Source organism: Capsicum annuum, chromosome 3, assembly GCF_002878395.1.
Source record: "Capsicum annuum cultivar UCD-10X-F1 chromosome 3, UCD10Xv1.1, whole genome shotgun sequence".
In the NCBI taxonomy this organism is placed as follows: Eukaryota; Viridiplantae; Streptophyta; class Magnoliopsida; order Solanales; family Solanaceae; genus Capsicum; species Capsicum annuum.
Window position 1 is genome coordinate 27,402,400 of NC_061113.1, and position 12,794 is coordinate 27,415,193.

The following is a 12,794-nucleotide window of genomic DNA, read 5'->3' on the forward strand; positions in this document are numbered from 1 at the left end:
GATACTTCTTGTGAAAGTGATATTGGACATTTAGAGATACTATTTCCTCTTAGACTTGATGATTGGCCTATAGAGATGCTATTTTCTCTTAGATATGCAAATTGACCTAGAGAGGTGATATTCCTCGTAGTCATGATGTATGACCTATCGATATAAGATATCCTATAGACGATTACATATCTATCAATATTATGCCTCTGATATGTGAGATACCTCCTATATGTGAGATGATTAGAGATATGCTATGGCTTATGAATATGATTATCGATATGAGTTTCGGCTATGTATATGAGCCTAAGGTTGTGATTCTGATGTTGTGACTATTCCGGATAAATTAATGAGCCAAGGGCTATGTTATAATAATGATTAAATATCCGAGGAGTGTTTATCAGCGTAAAAGATACGATTACAGTTTATGAATACATATATGTTTGTATACACATCTCTACGATATGGGACGAAGGAAGATGTGGTATGTTGCTTATGACTTTATTGATTGAATACTAGTAATGGCTAGGAATCTAATGTATTAGTTAATGAATCTTGCTTAGTTGAAACATGGTAGCTAGCGATGGTTAATGCGTGACTTATGGTGAGGTCGGGTCTAGCATAAGTGAAGATTAGTTGGTATTGATGACTAAGTTTGTGATGTCGATTAGTCGGTATATGATGAGTTGTGTGTTAGCGAGGCTAGATAAGAAGAGATGTTGGTAACAAGAGATGACTAGTTAATAACTTTGAATAGTTGCTAAATGATTAACTAATGAATAGTTAAGCAAGGATTAGTTGATAAACGATGGTTAGATAATGAATGACGTCAGTTAATAGAAGATAGTTAGGTGACAAGTAGTAATGATTAATGGATATAGGATGATTAGTTGATAATAATGAATGGTGGATAAATGACGGTTTTGGTCTAATGATGAACCTTGATTAGATATTAGATGTTGGCTATTATATAAATAGTGGTTAGTTGCTATCCCGTGAATAAGAGTTATGTGAAGGATAATATTTAGGCTAATAACTAGAGGTTATGTGATGACTAGCGAACTAGTGATTCTATTATAATAAGTGTTGTTTAGCTAATAACGAGTAGTTGGTAAGTATTGACTAGATAGATATTCTATGGTGATATGACTATTTTTATGAGTATTTTAGTGTATGTTATTTGGTAATTATTATTATGATAATTTGTTGATATCCGGTAAGGCCGTAGGATACTGCTATGATGAGGTTGTTATCCGATAAGGCCGGAGGATACATTTATGATATGTTGATACCCAAGAAGGCCGGAGGATACTATTGATGAAGTGTTGATATCCGGAAAGGCCGGAGGTTGATTACGATGATGATGGTCCTGATGAGGACGGTTATGATGAGTTATGATATTGATTGTGTACTTTGTATTTATTCCTGCAAGCGCATTGTCTATCACCAGTATGCACCTATATTTATCAGCCGCTATAGGATGGTTACATATATATGGGTGAAGAATATGTCATGGGTTGTTGTATTTTGATCGAAACTTTTGAGTCTGGGGCGGTGGGGGCACGCACAGCTCAGCCAGGTATTTGGTTGTCCGTAAGTTGAGGACTAAGGATATTGCATCTGTGAAGGTCCAGTGAAAGAATCATCCTATTGAGGAGGCCACTTAGGAGACCGAAGCAGACATGTGTAGCAAGTATCCATATCTTTTTATTGATTCAGATAATTTCTTGTCTCTTATTCGCTTGTTCGGGGACGAACGATTGTTTAATTGGTATCTGATGTAACGATCTTTCCGATCATTTATGAAATTTTCTCATCTCCCATATTGTATCTCTTCCCGCAGTTAATATATGTGAATTATGACTCACAGGATGGGTAGTACCAATTCTGGAGGTGTTCGAAATTAATTTAAGTCATTAGTTGGATTATTGAGTTTTAACAAATTTAAACTTGATCGCAGTAGACCATTGGTCAAGACAATCTTGATTGGGTGAGTTAATGTTTTCAATAGACCCAAAACATACTTTTTATCTAATTTACATATTTAATATATTTATATGAGGTTCCAGATAAATTTTGAGAATTTATTAAAAATTTTAGATAGTTTGGATATTTAGTAATTTAATAAGTCAAAATCCAAAAACCATTACTTTTTCCTATATCAGCCAATATGATTATAGTTAATTAAACTAGTAGGTTTAATTTCTCCATATTAAAACAACAACCTATACACAGGAGGAGCAGTTGAGAAGCTTGGACGGAGGCATCGAGATAACGACTTTTAGGTGAACTCGCACAAAATTTCAACCCATGAATGCATGTATTTTATACTAAGATATGTTAATTATATTTATGGTTACTGGGGGAAGATATTGAAGGGAAATTTGGTAGATTGTTGTAACGTGGGTCATTAGAGGGTCAAAGTATATAAGATGTCATTATAGTATAATGATGATCCTTATTATTGTTATAATTATATGGTTGGAAGTGAATTAATTTATGGTATCAGGAGGTTTTAATACGGGTGAAAACAATAACTGCGTGTCATAAAAATTAAGTTAAATTAATTTTTTCCATCATGCATTAATGATGACAAGAGTTAGGGTGGTTTAATTTGTCATTAGTTAATAAATGATTTATATATATATATATATATTAAATAATGGGTTCCTGTACTTATAAAGTACTGCATCTGTTAGTTCTATTTCATCCTTTTAGCTTTAGATTATTATTTGTAAACCAATCACAAGTTTCATAAAACCTGCTTTAGATTATTATGTGTAAACCAATCACAAGTTTCATAAATTAGGTTTTAGGCCTAGAATTTTTAGAGTAAGAAATTATAAAATGTGTGTCATTAGATTTGTACTTTTATGGAAATTATATATTTGGACAGATTTGAATCATTCGGAAGCTTTACGGAAGGACAAAGCCCTTACAAAGTAACTTGCATTCGGATTTTTCGGTTGAGATAGGTTACAGTTTAATTGAAGTTTAGACTCGATTTAATTGTGTGTATGCTCCTAAATTGGATGCTTATTTATTGGTATTCGGACATGCTTGAAATTGATGATGTTTGGATTGTTGAGGCGTGTATAAATGATTATTATATTGAAAATTTACTTGATGGAATTGTCTTATGACTTTAAGTGTACTTGTAAACTTGGTACATTATATTGTATGCTGTGAGGTAGTGTAAATTTGATATTGATATTACTTATTTATGGTGGATCGGGTACCATGCCGATACAGATATGTATATTGATTATACTTGTTTATGGTGGATCGGGTACCACGCTGGTACGGATATGTATATGGTGGATTGGGTCCCACGCGGGTACGGATATGTATATATTGGATCGGGTACCACGCCGGTACGGATATGTATATGTTGGATCGAGTAACACACCGGTACGGATATGTATATGTTGGATCGGGTACCATACCGGTACGGGTATGTATATGTTGGATCGGGTACCACGTCGGTACGGGTATGTATATGTTGGATCGGGTACCACGCCGGTACGGTACATGAACATAGATTGTTCCCTACAAGTCATGACTATTTGGGGAAAAATAAGCCTCATAGCATGTGTGTATTTGTGTTGAGTCTGTGGATGTTTATCGTATGGTTGATACTCTTGATGGTTATGTGGCTCGTTTGTGAGCACTGTTTGATTTGTTATTGTTGTATTGTTGATTCATTGAGTATTTGTTGTGTGATGATGCATGTCTACTTGTTATTTGATTTATGTTGTGTACATGCTATTAAATTGAGTTGGCCTATAATACCTACTAGTACATAGTGGTTTGTACTAATACTACCATATTTTCTTCTTTTGTTGAGTGCAGAAAGTGTTCTAGAAGTTCAGACATGACCTCACCTCTAGAGTTTGATAGCAGATCTTGATCCAAGGATGAGCACTCTGTCTCCAGGCTGCCATGGGTCATCCTATTTATTCTTGTCCATCTTTCGGGCAATGAAACATTCTTTATTTACCTTATTTTTGGATATCTCTTTTAGACATCATCATTATTTTGAAATTCTTGTACGATGACTTTCGGGTCTTGAGGATTTCAATAAGTAGTTTGTTGGATTTCTGTATTAATAATGATTAGCTCTGGATTATTGTTATTATGTTGATTTTATGATATATCATCTTAATATTGACTAAGTGATTGGGTAATGATTCGATTTAGATGGTTCTCCCACAGGAAGATTAGTGTGGGTGCCACTCGTGGCCTTTTGGGTCGTGATAGTTAACTACTTTATTAATGATAATAGGGATAATATTTTTTTTGTTAATATTATTTGACAAATTCCTTCTTACCAACAAGCTAAGTCATAACAACTTATTAGAGATTTTCAATGACTAGCTTCAACTTAACTTTGTAATTTTTCGCGAAGAGAATTGCAATGAATCCCTTGACCCCACCTAACTCCGCTCTTGCTTCTTGGTAATAATAACAGATGAGTATATAGAGAGAGTATATATATAAAGAAACTCATATTAGCTGAAAAAGCATTCACTCATTGTCAAAACACAAACTTCGTCAAATTAATGATCCTCAAGTTTTCTTGCATACAAACAAATCATCAAAAATACGAATTAGTAATAATAATAATAAAAACAAATCATGATGTCAAATCTCATGGGTGATAAATTATTAATGTGAAGTCACCTTTGGTAGAGTGTACTTTACTCCTCCATAACGAGACTTTCCTACGCAAGTTCAAATTAGTCATCCCCCAATGTGGTACCGGACATCAAAATTGATCTAATAACCCTCACGTTTGTAATTAGATTTGGTGTAGTCCTCATCATCAGAAGTGTAAACAAAAGGTGCAACAGAATACAACAATGTTTTCTTCTTGCCATACTCGTTGAGTAATCTGTAAGAAGTTAGAAGAGCTCCTGTTTTGCCTTTATTTTCATCAGTTGGTACATTGCATTCTTCAAGTGAAGAGCTTTCTAAGAAGGCTTTGCATTGTGTGATTTTGTAAGAGTGATCATATCCCTTTAGCTCATTTAGTGAAAATACAGCATAGTAGTAACCTTTTGCATTCGATTGGTAACTTGAGAAGGAGAATGGAGCTGTTTCATATCCGTTTTTCTCCCTTCCCAGGCATGTTATCCTTGCTACGGCTCCTGCGCGTAACAAGGTCGAAAGAATTTAACTTATATACACTAATAATAATATTAGTAATGTAATTTGTAGCTTGTTGCAACTTGTTTTGGGGATTTTCTAGTTTACTTACCATTCTTTTTTAGTTTTACGTCATTTACAAGAGATCTTCATTTTTATGAAATTTGAAAAGACTATTTTCTTCTATTCATTTGTAAGTTACAAGATATATTAATTCCTCGTCAAACCCTTTAGGTGACTCTGTAAAGATAAAGATCTTTTAGAAAAATGACATAAAACTAAAAGGCATTGGTAAGCAGATTACAAAACCAATTCCCTTTTATCTATCTGTTAAGATTTAAGACATAACTTATCTTCATAGAGTAAGATTTCTTTTAAAAGACAAACCATTCACTTCCAAATTCAAATTTTAATTCAAATGTAAAAGTTTCAACAAAATAAACAAAGCTGAAAAAACGTAGTAATAATTAATTTCAGGAAACTTTTTATTTCAAGTGGTAATAAGTATTTAGAAAATATTTAGTTCATTTTGTTGTTAATAGGGTGTTAAATTGTCTTCTTTTCCGTTCTCAACCACTAACAACTACCAAGACATCCCCAAATTTGTTAGAAGAATTAATGTAAATAGTCATCTAGCCAACTACACAAATAGTCAATTAATGAAATGTATAATCAGTGTATAATTTAGGTATATCGATTAGAAAAAGTAAATCATAAATCCGGCTAGCTATTTAATTTGTGAAAAGATCCCTATTACATTAAAATTTAATGACTCACCCTTAAGTGGGAAGCTTTTATATCCAGATTTGCAGTAAATCATTCCTTGAACAGCAATTATATTTGCTGGTGGCACCAATGGTCCCTTTGTAGGCACATCATTGTTGTATGGTTTTGGGGCATTATTACCATAACCATAATAACCATTTCCATAATTGCTACTTGCAGAAGCAATAGTAGCTACTACAAGGGAAAATAGAATGCAGAATGATGAAAGACTTTTGATTGAAACCATTATGTTAATACTATTGTGTATTTATTTTAACTAATTGATAATTTGGGGTTGTTTCTCAACCCTTAATATAAGAGAACAAATTTGTCAAAACTTTGTGGAGGTCATGTATATATGTTGTGGTATTTATTAGAGGGTTGCACGATCTAATGATTTGGTAGACCACTAACTTATTTAATCAGCATTTCAACTTATAATATTAATTTGCAACATTGACAATATATATAATAAATTTTCTATATCATTAATGTAATTTATAGTAGCTTGTTTCACTAAGATTTTGGGAAGTCAAGAGCCCTTTTTTCTTTTTAAAAACTTATTTTAGAGGGTTGAGAGTATATTTGACCTAAGTTTTTAGAGGGAAATGTTTTTGAGTGCATTTTTGATATCTTGATTAGACATATCACATATTGTTGCTCTAGTATAGAAAAAAAAAAAAATTGTTTTTTCCAATTAATTAGTCAAACAAAATTTGCTAGTCTCTAAAAGTTGTTTTTTGCCTTCAAAAATCACTTTATTTTTTATAACCGTGGTGTCCGAGTCAGTTTGCGCGCACCTCAATTAAATTCACGGAATACCTGCTACCTCCCACCAGCAACAGGTCCCAGGTAATTCTGTCCACTAAGGCTAGAACAAATGGGAAGAAAACATCTAGTGTTTGTCTCTCATGGAAATTGAACATGAGACCTCATGGTGGCTCATCCCAACTTCATTGAACCACTAGTCCACACCCAAAAATCACTTCTAACAATGAAACTTTACAAAATTAAGCAGATTTTGAAAATTTGATCAAACAAGTTAGTTATAGCAGGTGAGGTTACTTACCATTCATTCTATGTTGATTTTTAAATAAAATAATTTTTAATTCTAAGTAATATTGGTTTATTTGGATTTGTTGACGCGAACCTCTAATAAGAGGCCACGCGAAAAAAAGATTTTGCAGAATCCCAGTTAAAAATTATGACATGAATAAATCTTTTCTGTAACAACGGTGACATAGATGGGTCAAACTTTGAATAAATGACATCGATGAGTCATTTTAATAGTCCGGTGATAGATTCGAGCCTTTTCCCAGCATGATTTTTTCTTAAATATATTCTATAAGTATGTTCATGGAATTACCTCATTTTTGCAGCTAGCTATGTCCACTTTTAGTTTCTCCAACTGTTCAAAGTTTATTTCTAACATATACAATTGATTTTCATCATATTGGAATATAAAGTGTCATTATATGGTGTTATAAAAGAATAATCCTTCAAAGGGACTCAAAGAATTTGAGTATGCGATCCAAATATTTAAGTTAATTGATGAAAGTCAAATTGGGAATCCTTATATATACAGTGTGATATATAAATTTGGATAATAAATGTTTGTAGCTCTCTTGAATCCCCCCATATTAGATTTTAGACGTATTGTTTTAAATTTCTGTTGTATATGTATATTTTGTTTTTCCTACTCTAATTTAACTAGAGTATTTTTATATGCATGTCTCTTGGTTATAAGCTTACGTGTAGATTGAAGATTCAAAATTTTGTTGTTTTTTTTTGTAAAATGTTCTTCAATTTTGCTCTATAATAATGAAACCCAGAGCAGGAGAAGTAAGGAAAATTACATTCAATAACCTTGAAAATAATTAAAGTGATTTTTAAATTTTTACTTCTAGCTTGTTTTATTATCTTCGAAGTTTAAAATCAAATGTTTTATCCATGATCATACACAAATTTGTTAAACTTCGAAGCTTTGTTAACAGGACAAGTGGAGTTAAAAGTCTAAGATTACTCACCTTCGAGATCATTTTACAAATCACTTCTATTTAAGTTATATTCTATGTTCATAAATATTTGCATGTGTCTCATTGGAAAAAACTTCCGAAAAAAGTTTTATATATGAGTGAAGTCAAGTTCAGGCGTTTTGATCTGAAGTTGAAGTTTACAGACATATGACTGAATTTAATAAATTTTCTCCTAAACTTCAATCATATAAAATTTCAGAACTTACATGTAAGTTGTTTGTAAAACTGTATACACGTTAAATAGTATTAGACTTTTTTTTTTTGTACAAATTAAATCAACAGTGTCCAAATTTTAGAACTAGAAAATGGAACTAGGTGATTAAGTGAAGCAATTTTTGACAAACGCAGTAATTTGATATTTTGTGTTAAGTTCTACGTCCTTGTGATATACATAATTAGTTTCTCTTTGTTGAAGACATCATCCTCAAGGAAAAAACAGTAGTGAAAGGACATCTCTATTTTTAATTCAGTTTTCATTTTTCGATTATCGATGTTCGATATTTACTTTGAAACCCAATTATATTTAAATGCACGTTGCAAGAAAGGGCCCACAACATCCCATCACAATCTATATCGAAATTGGTGTCGAGGACATCCTTAAAAGAATGTTCGAGATGGATGGACCAAATTTTCGAGAGTACACCAACCAAAACGTTATGGACATTGGGCTAGTGCCTACTGGTTTGGTTGTTGGCTACATGCTACCAAACTAGGAAGAGAAGAACCGAATTGTTTGGAAAAAATTAGGTGGCATGAACAATTTTGGAATTGCTTACTACTCCCTCTGTTGGGAATAAGTGAATTGTTGGGGTATTTATTGGTGTTTCAAAATAAGTGAATTATTAAATTTTTTTCCAAATTTGCCCTTATGATTTGACAACCAATTAACTTTTGAAAAGGTATTATAAGGTCAACTTTTTCTTTTTTTTGGGGTAAAAATGAAAAGTTGTGTTAAATTTATATCTTTAATACTTTTTTCTTAATATTGTGTCAAAATCAAACAATTCATTTATTATGAAAAGTAATAGTTAACCTCATTGAAATATAATTGAGAAATAGGTTCCGATTAATATTGATAAGAAGTACTCGTAGCTAAACTAAAAGTAAAGCAACTCTTTTTGCAATCAATTGTAGATGTTAGACTTGAAAGGAAAGTAAATAATGAGTCAGCTTGTGTGGACGAAATTTTATGGATAAATTAGTTGTCAAGTGGTTTATTGTCGTATGTATTCAAATATTTGATCTATTCAATTTTAAGGTGTGTTTTAATAAATAGTTAATAATATTTTAAGTGAACGTTTGATAGTTTAAATAGAAAACTAGTGATACTTTACAAATACACCAAATATTTCAGCACAAAATCCTGCATTAGTAAAAGCTCATTAAGAAGTCATGCAAACATCACTATCTTGTGTTGATAATCCCAAGAAGAAAAGTGCACACTTTTTGAGAAACTCACCAAACAACCCATTCTCCTTTCATTTCCAACCCCCAAGAACTTTGGAGCAGTAACACAACAGTAACATAACATAAACTATGACGAAGGAGGAATACTTCAAATCCAAGAAAAAAAAACACAACCTAGTAGAGAATCAAAAACTCACAATGAAAATTAATTCAACAAAAAATGTTAGTGGCAATATTGGTTGTGTCATTTTGTTAGGTGGTGCATTAGTAACAGCTGTTGCTATGGGTTCTACATTCTTGATTTCAAGAAAGTGCAAGAAATCCACTAAGAAGATTATAAAGAAAGAGTGGAATGATAAAATTGAAGATGAATCAAATAAAGGGCTTCATTTTATTCTTCCTGATTGTTCTTCTCCATGTATGGAACAACAATCAACTTCCAGGTTAGCAATACAAGTAGAGGCGAAGTGAGAATTTCGAGTTTACGAGTAAATGAATTCTAAATTACTTATATATATTAAGTGACTTTTTTCAAACATGAATACTGACTTTTGACTCAAGCTTTCTTCCTAGCGCCGCCCCTGAATACAAGTTTTTAATAATGAGTGTTTGGATCAATTTGTGTGTACTTCGATTATTCCATCAGGCTCCCGGTATCTCATACAGTACAGATACCAGTTAATTCTGTCTACCAATATTTAGGCAGACAGGAAGAAGTTAACTTTTTTTTTATTTTAACTTTTTTTTTATTCTGCTAATTTAGATGCTTTTGACAAACTTGTACCTAATGTTAGTGTAACAATAACAACAACTAATCCTTAATTCCAACTAATTTGGTTCTGGCTTATGTGTTCTTTGCTTCATTTATGTCCTACTTATAACAAAACTGGCATTGATTGTGAGAGATTGAGGGTGTGTTTCTTCATTTCCAGCTAATCGAATATGTTCATTGATTTTAAATTTCAGCAGTGGGACTGACAAGTTGTATCTCAATGACAATTATTCCACCTCCTTGTTCTCCACTCCATGCTTGATCCAGGTATTTACTATCTCATTTTGTATCTCAAAACATGCTTTGACTTGCTTTTTCTTGAGTCGGGGGTCTATCACGAACAGCCTCTCTGCCTTTCAAGGTAGGGGTAAGGTCTGCGCACACTCTACCCACCCCAGACCCCACTTATAGTATTACACTGGGTATGTTGTTGTGGTTGTTGTTAACATGGTTCAAGAATTGAGAAAATGCATGACAAGATGATGTACTAGGTAGTGAAATCTGATAATGACAGCAATTTGGTGCAGGATGGGAAGCCTAAGCTTGATGAAGAAAAGGACACCCTCAATGCTATAGTCTCTGATCATCCAAAAGGAGGAGGGAAGTCTCCATCTTTAGAGTTATCCAAGACCAAGATTTCGTTGCTCCCTGATCCTGATCAGGAACTGGATGAGGTTTCTCAAGTAAGAAACGAGGTAATCCAAGGAAATGAGAAAACTGAGGTACTATTGCGTGTGCATCAAGCTCAAACGACAATATTCAGCAGTCCTGCTTTGCAAATGGATAATAAAGTAGAAATCAAGGCACACAATGATGATAAAGGAGAATCAAGTGAGTTGCAACATACTGGTGTGATCGAGACGGATAATCATGAGGAGGTTCCACTTCAAGAACAAGAAAAACAAGCCACGGGTGATCAAGAAACCAGCACCTGTAATGAGCATGAAGCACTGAACTCTGCCGCTGAATTAATGATGGCAGCTGATGAAGATGACGATAAAGACCATTTGCTGTGTATGTATTTTGAGGAACAATGTGCTGATGCAGAAACTCAGAATGAGCAATTTGCCGAGAAATGTGACGTACAAATGAAAATCAGTGATGAAGAAGAGTGTGCCAAGGAGAGTAATCAAGCAAATTCCTGCTACGAGGAGGCAACAACAGAAAACAGTCCCTGCAGAACTTACAGCATCTTCGTGCCAAATTTGGCAGCCTCTGGAATCAGAAATGCCTTGATAAATGATGAGGATTCTGCTGAAGCTTATGAAGATAAAGATAAGGGCCATACACAGATTATGTATATTGAAGAACAATGTGCTGATGCAGAAACTAAGATTGATCAAATTGCCAAGGAATACAACACAAAGATGCAATTTAGTGATGAACAAGTGTGTTCCAGCAAGAATGATCAAACAAACTCCTACCATGAGGAAGCAACATCAGAAAACAGCCACTGCGGAACTTACATTGTGGATGTGCAAAATTTGGCAGCCTCTGAAATCAGAAATGCCCCAATACATGAGCTGAATTCTGCTGAAGTGATTCAAGTGATAAAAGAAACAAAAGCGATGGATCCTGCAGCTGGAGAGCAGAGCCCAGAAGCAGATTATTCCCCTATCCAGTTGGTTGAGAAGCAAAGCATCAAACAAAATTGTCTAGGAAAAGCTTCAGAGGAAGACAATGAGGACTCAAAGAGGCTATGTATGGACATTGAGGTAATGGAGAAGGATCCAGAAGCATATGGCAAAGAAGTGAAGGGTGAAGTAGAAGATGATGATGATGGCAATGTAGTAGACAACGATGATTCTGCACAGGATGTTGAAAATGACACCTTGGAAGGAGCAAGAAACTCCTCTGAGCAATCCAACAGTGACAAAATTTGTCCAGCTGACTCAAACCAGGAAATTGTGTGGGAACATGAAGAGAAGAAGGTGAAAGAAGAGGAAGAAGGACCGAAAATTAAAGATGATGAAACATGTAGTGTAGAAAACTGCAATTTGAAAAGCACACAGAATGATGTCGCCATCACAAGTTGCCAGCAGAGCTACGATGACAAAGGGGTTTCAGCAGTTAATGCTATTGAGAGGTACCAAATGAAGCTCATGCACCTGGATGATATAGCTATAATCACCAGGGGAAGGAGACTGCTTTTGGGAGCACTACTAGTGCTAATCTGGTACTTCGGTACTTTATGCTTAAAGGCATTTTTCCTTCCGTTATAGGCGTATTCAAAATTTTAAATCAGTGAGCGCGAAATAATTTTGGATTTACTAAGATCATGTGTCAGACTAAACATAAACAAATATATATTTGTACGTGTCATTTGAGCTAAAAGGAATGTGTACGTGCACCTGCTGCGATGTAGATCAAACGCTGCCTTTGAGTGGAGAAAAAGGATGGACATGTATAAGAAAGCGGATGGGGGTACATATTATGAAGTTTGGCTATATGGAGTACAAGATACCAAGCCGTAGATCAGACACAGAATCATCGGCTTACATCTGTTTCTTTGACTTGCTTTTTGCTTTAAACTCATGCGTATTATTAGGACTGTGGACTTGAAAACTGATTCTGTTGTTGAAGTGCATTTTAAGCCTATATCAGTTATTATTCGAAGGCAAATAGATCCAATTCTTATATCGTACTCAGCTTAGTTGTTACAATTGATGCAAACTTGG

General features: G+C 33.9%; 2 protein-coding genes across 3 annotated transcripts; one reads left to right on the plus strand and one right to left on the minus strand.

The window, feature by feature from the left end:
* Nucleotides 1–4,542: 4,542 nt before the first annotated feature.
* On the minus strand, nt 4,543–6,166 carry LOC107866422 (protein SEED AND ROOT HAIR PROTECTIVE PROTEIN). Its single transcript, XM_016712492.2, has 2 exons — nt 5,914–6,166; nt 4,543–5,138 (listed from the first exon to the last, which is right to left on the minus strand). Exons 1-2 carry the CDS (start codon nt 6,146–6,148, stop codon nt 4,768–4,770), a joined length of 606 nt encoding a protein of 201 aa, XP_016567978.1. The 5' UTR covers nt 6,149–6,166; the 3' UTR covers nt 4,543–4,767.
* Nucleotides 6,167–9,301: 3,135 nt separating this feature from the next.
* Nucleotides 9,302–12,714, plus strand: LOC107864059. Of its 2 annotated transcripts, none has more exons than XM_016710312.2 (3): nt 9,302–9,787; nt 10,311–10,383; nt 10,644–12,714. In XM_016710312.2, exons 1-3 carry the CDS (start codon nt 9,474–9,476, stop codon nt 12,336–12,338), a joined length of 2,082 nt encoding a protein of 693 aa, XP_016565798.1. In that variant the 5' UTR covers nt 9,302–9,473; the 3' UTR covers nt 12,339–12,714. The 2 variants fall into 2 exon arrangements, with proteins under 2 accessions (XP_016565798.1, XP_016565799.1); XM_016710313.2 differs by having other exon boundaries at nt 10,314–10,383.
* Nucleotides 12,715–12,794: the final 80 nt, after the last annotated feature.

Coding starts and splice junctions, on each gene's coding strand:
- LOC107866422 (XM_016712492.2), bottom strand. CDS start 6,148: ATGGTTTCAATCAAAAGTCTTTCATCATTCTGCATTCTATTTTCCCTT. Junction 5,139..5,913: donor TAAAAGCTTCCCACTTAAGG/GTGAGTCATTAA, acceptor TGTTACGCGCAG/GAGCCGTAGCAAGGATAACA.
- LOC107864059 (XM_016710312.2), top strand. CDS start 9,474: ATGACGAAGGAGGAATACTTCAAATCCAAGAAAAAAAAACACAACCTA. Junction 9,788..10,310: donor GAACAACAATCAACTTCCAG/GTTAGCAATACA, acceptor TTTAAATTTCAG/CAGTGGGACTGACAAGTTGT. Junction 10,384..10,643: donor CCACTCCATGCTTGATCCAG/GTATTTACTATC, acceptor AATTTGGTGCAG/GATGGGAAGCCTAAGCTTGA.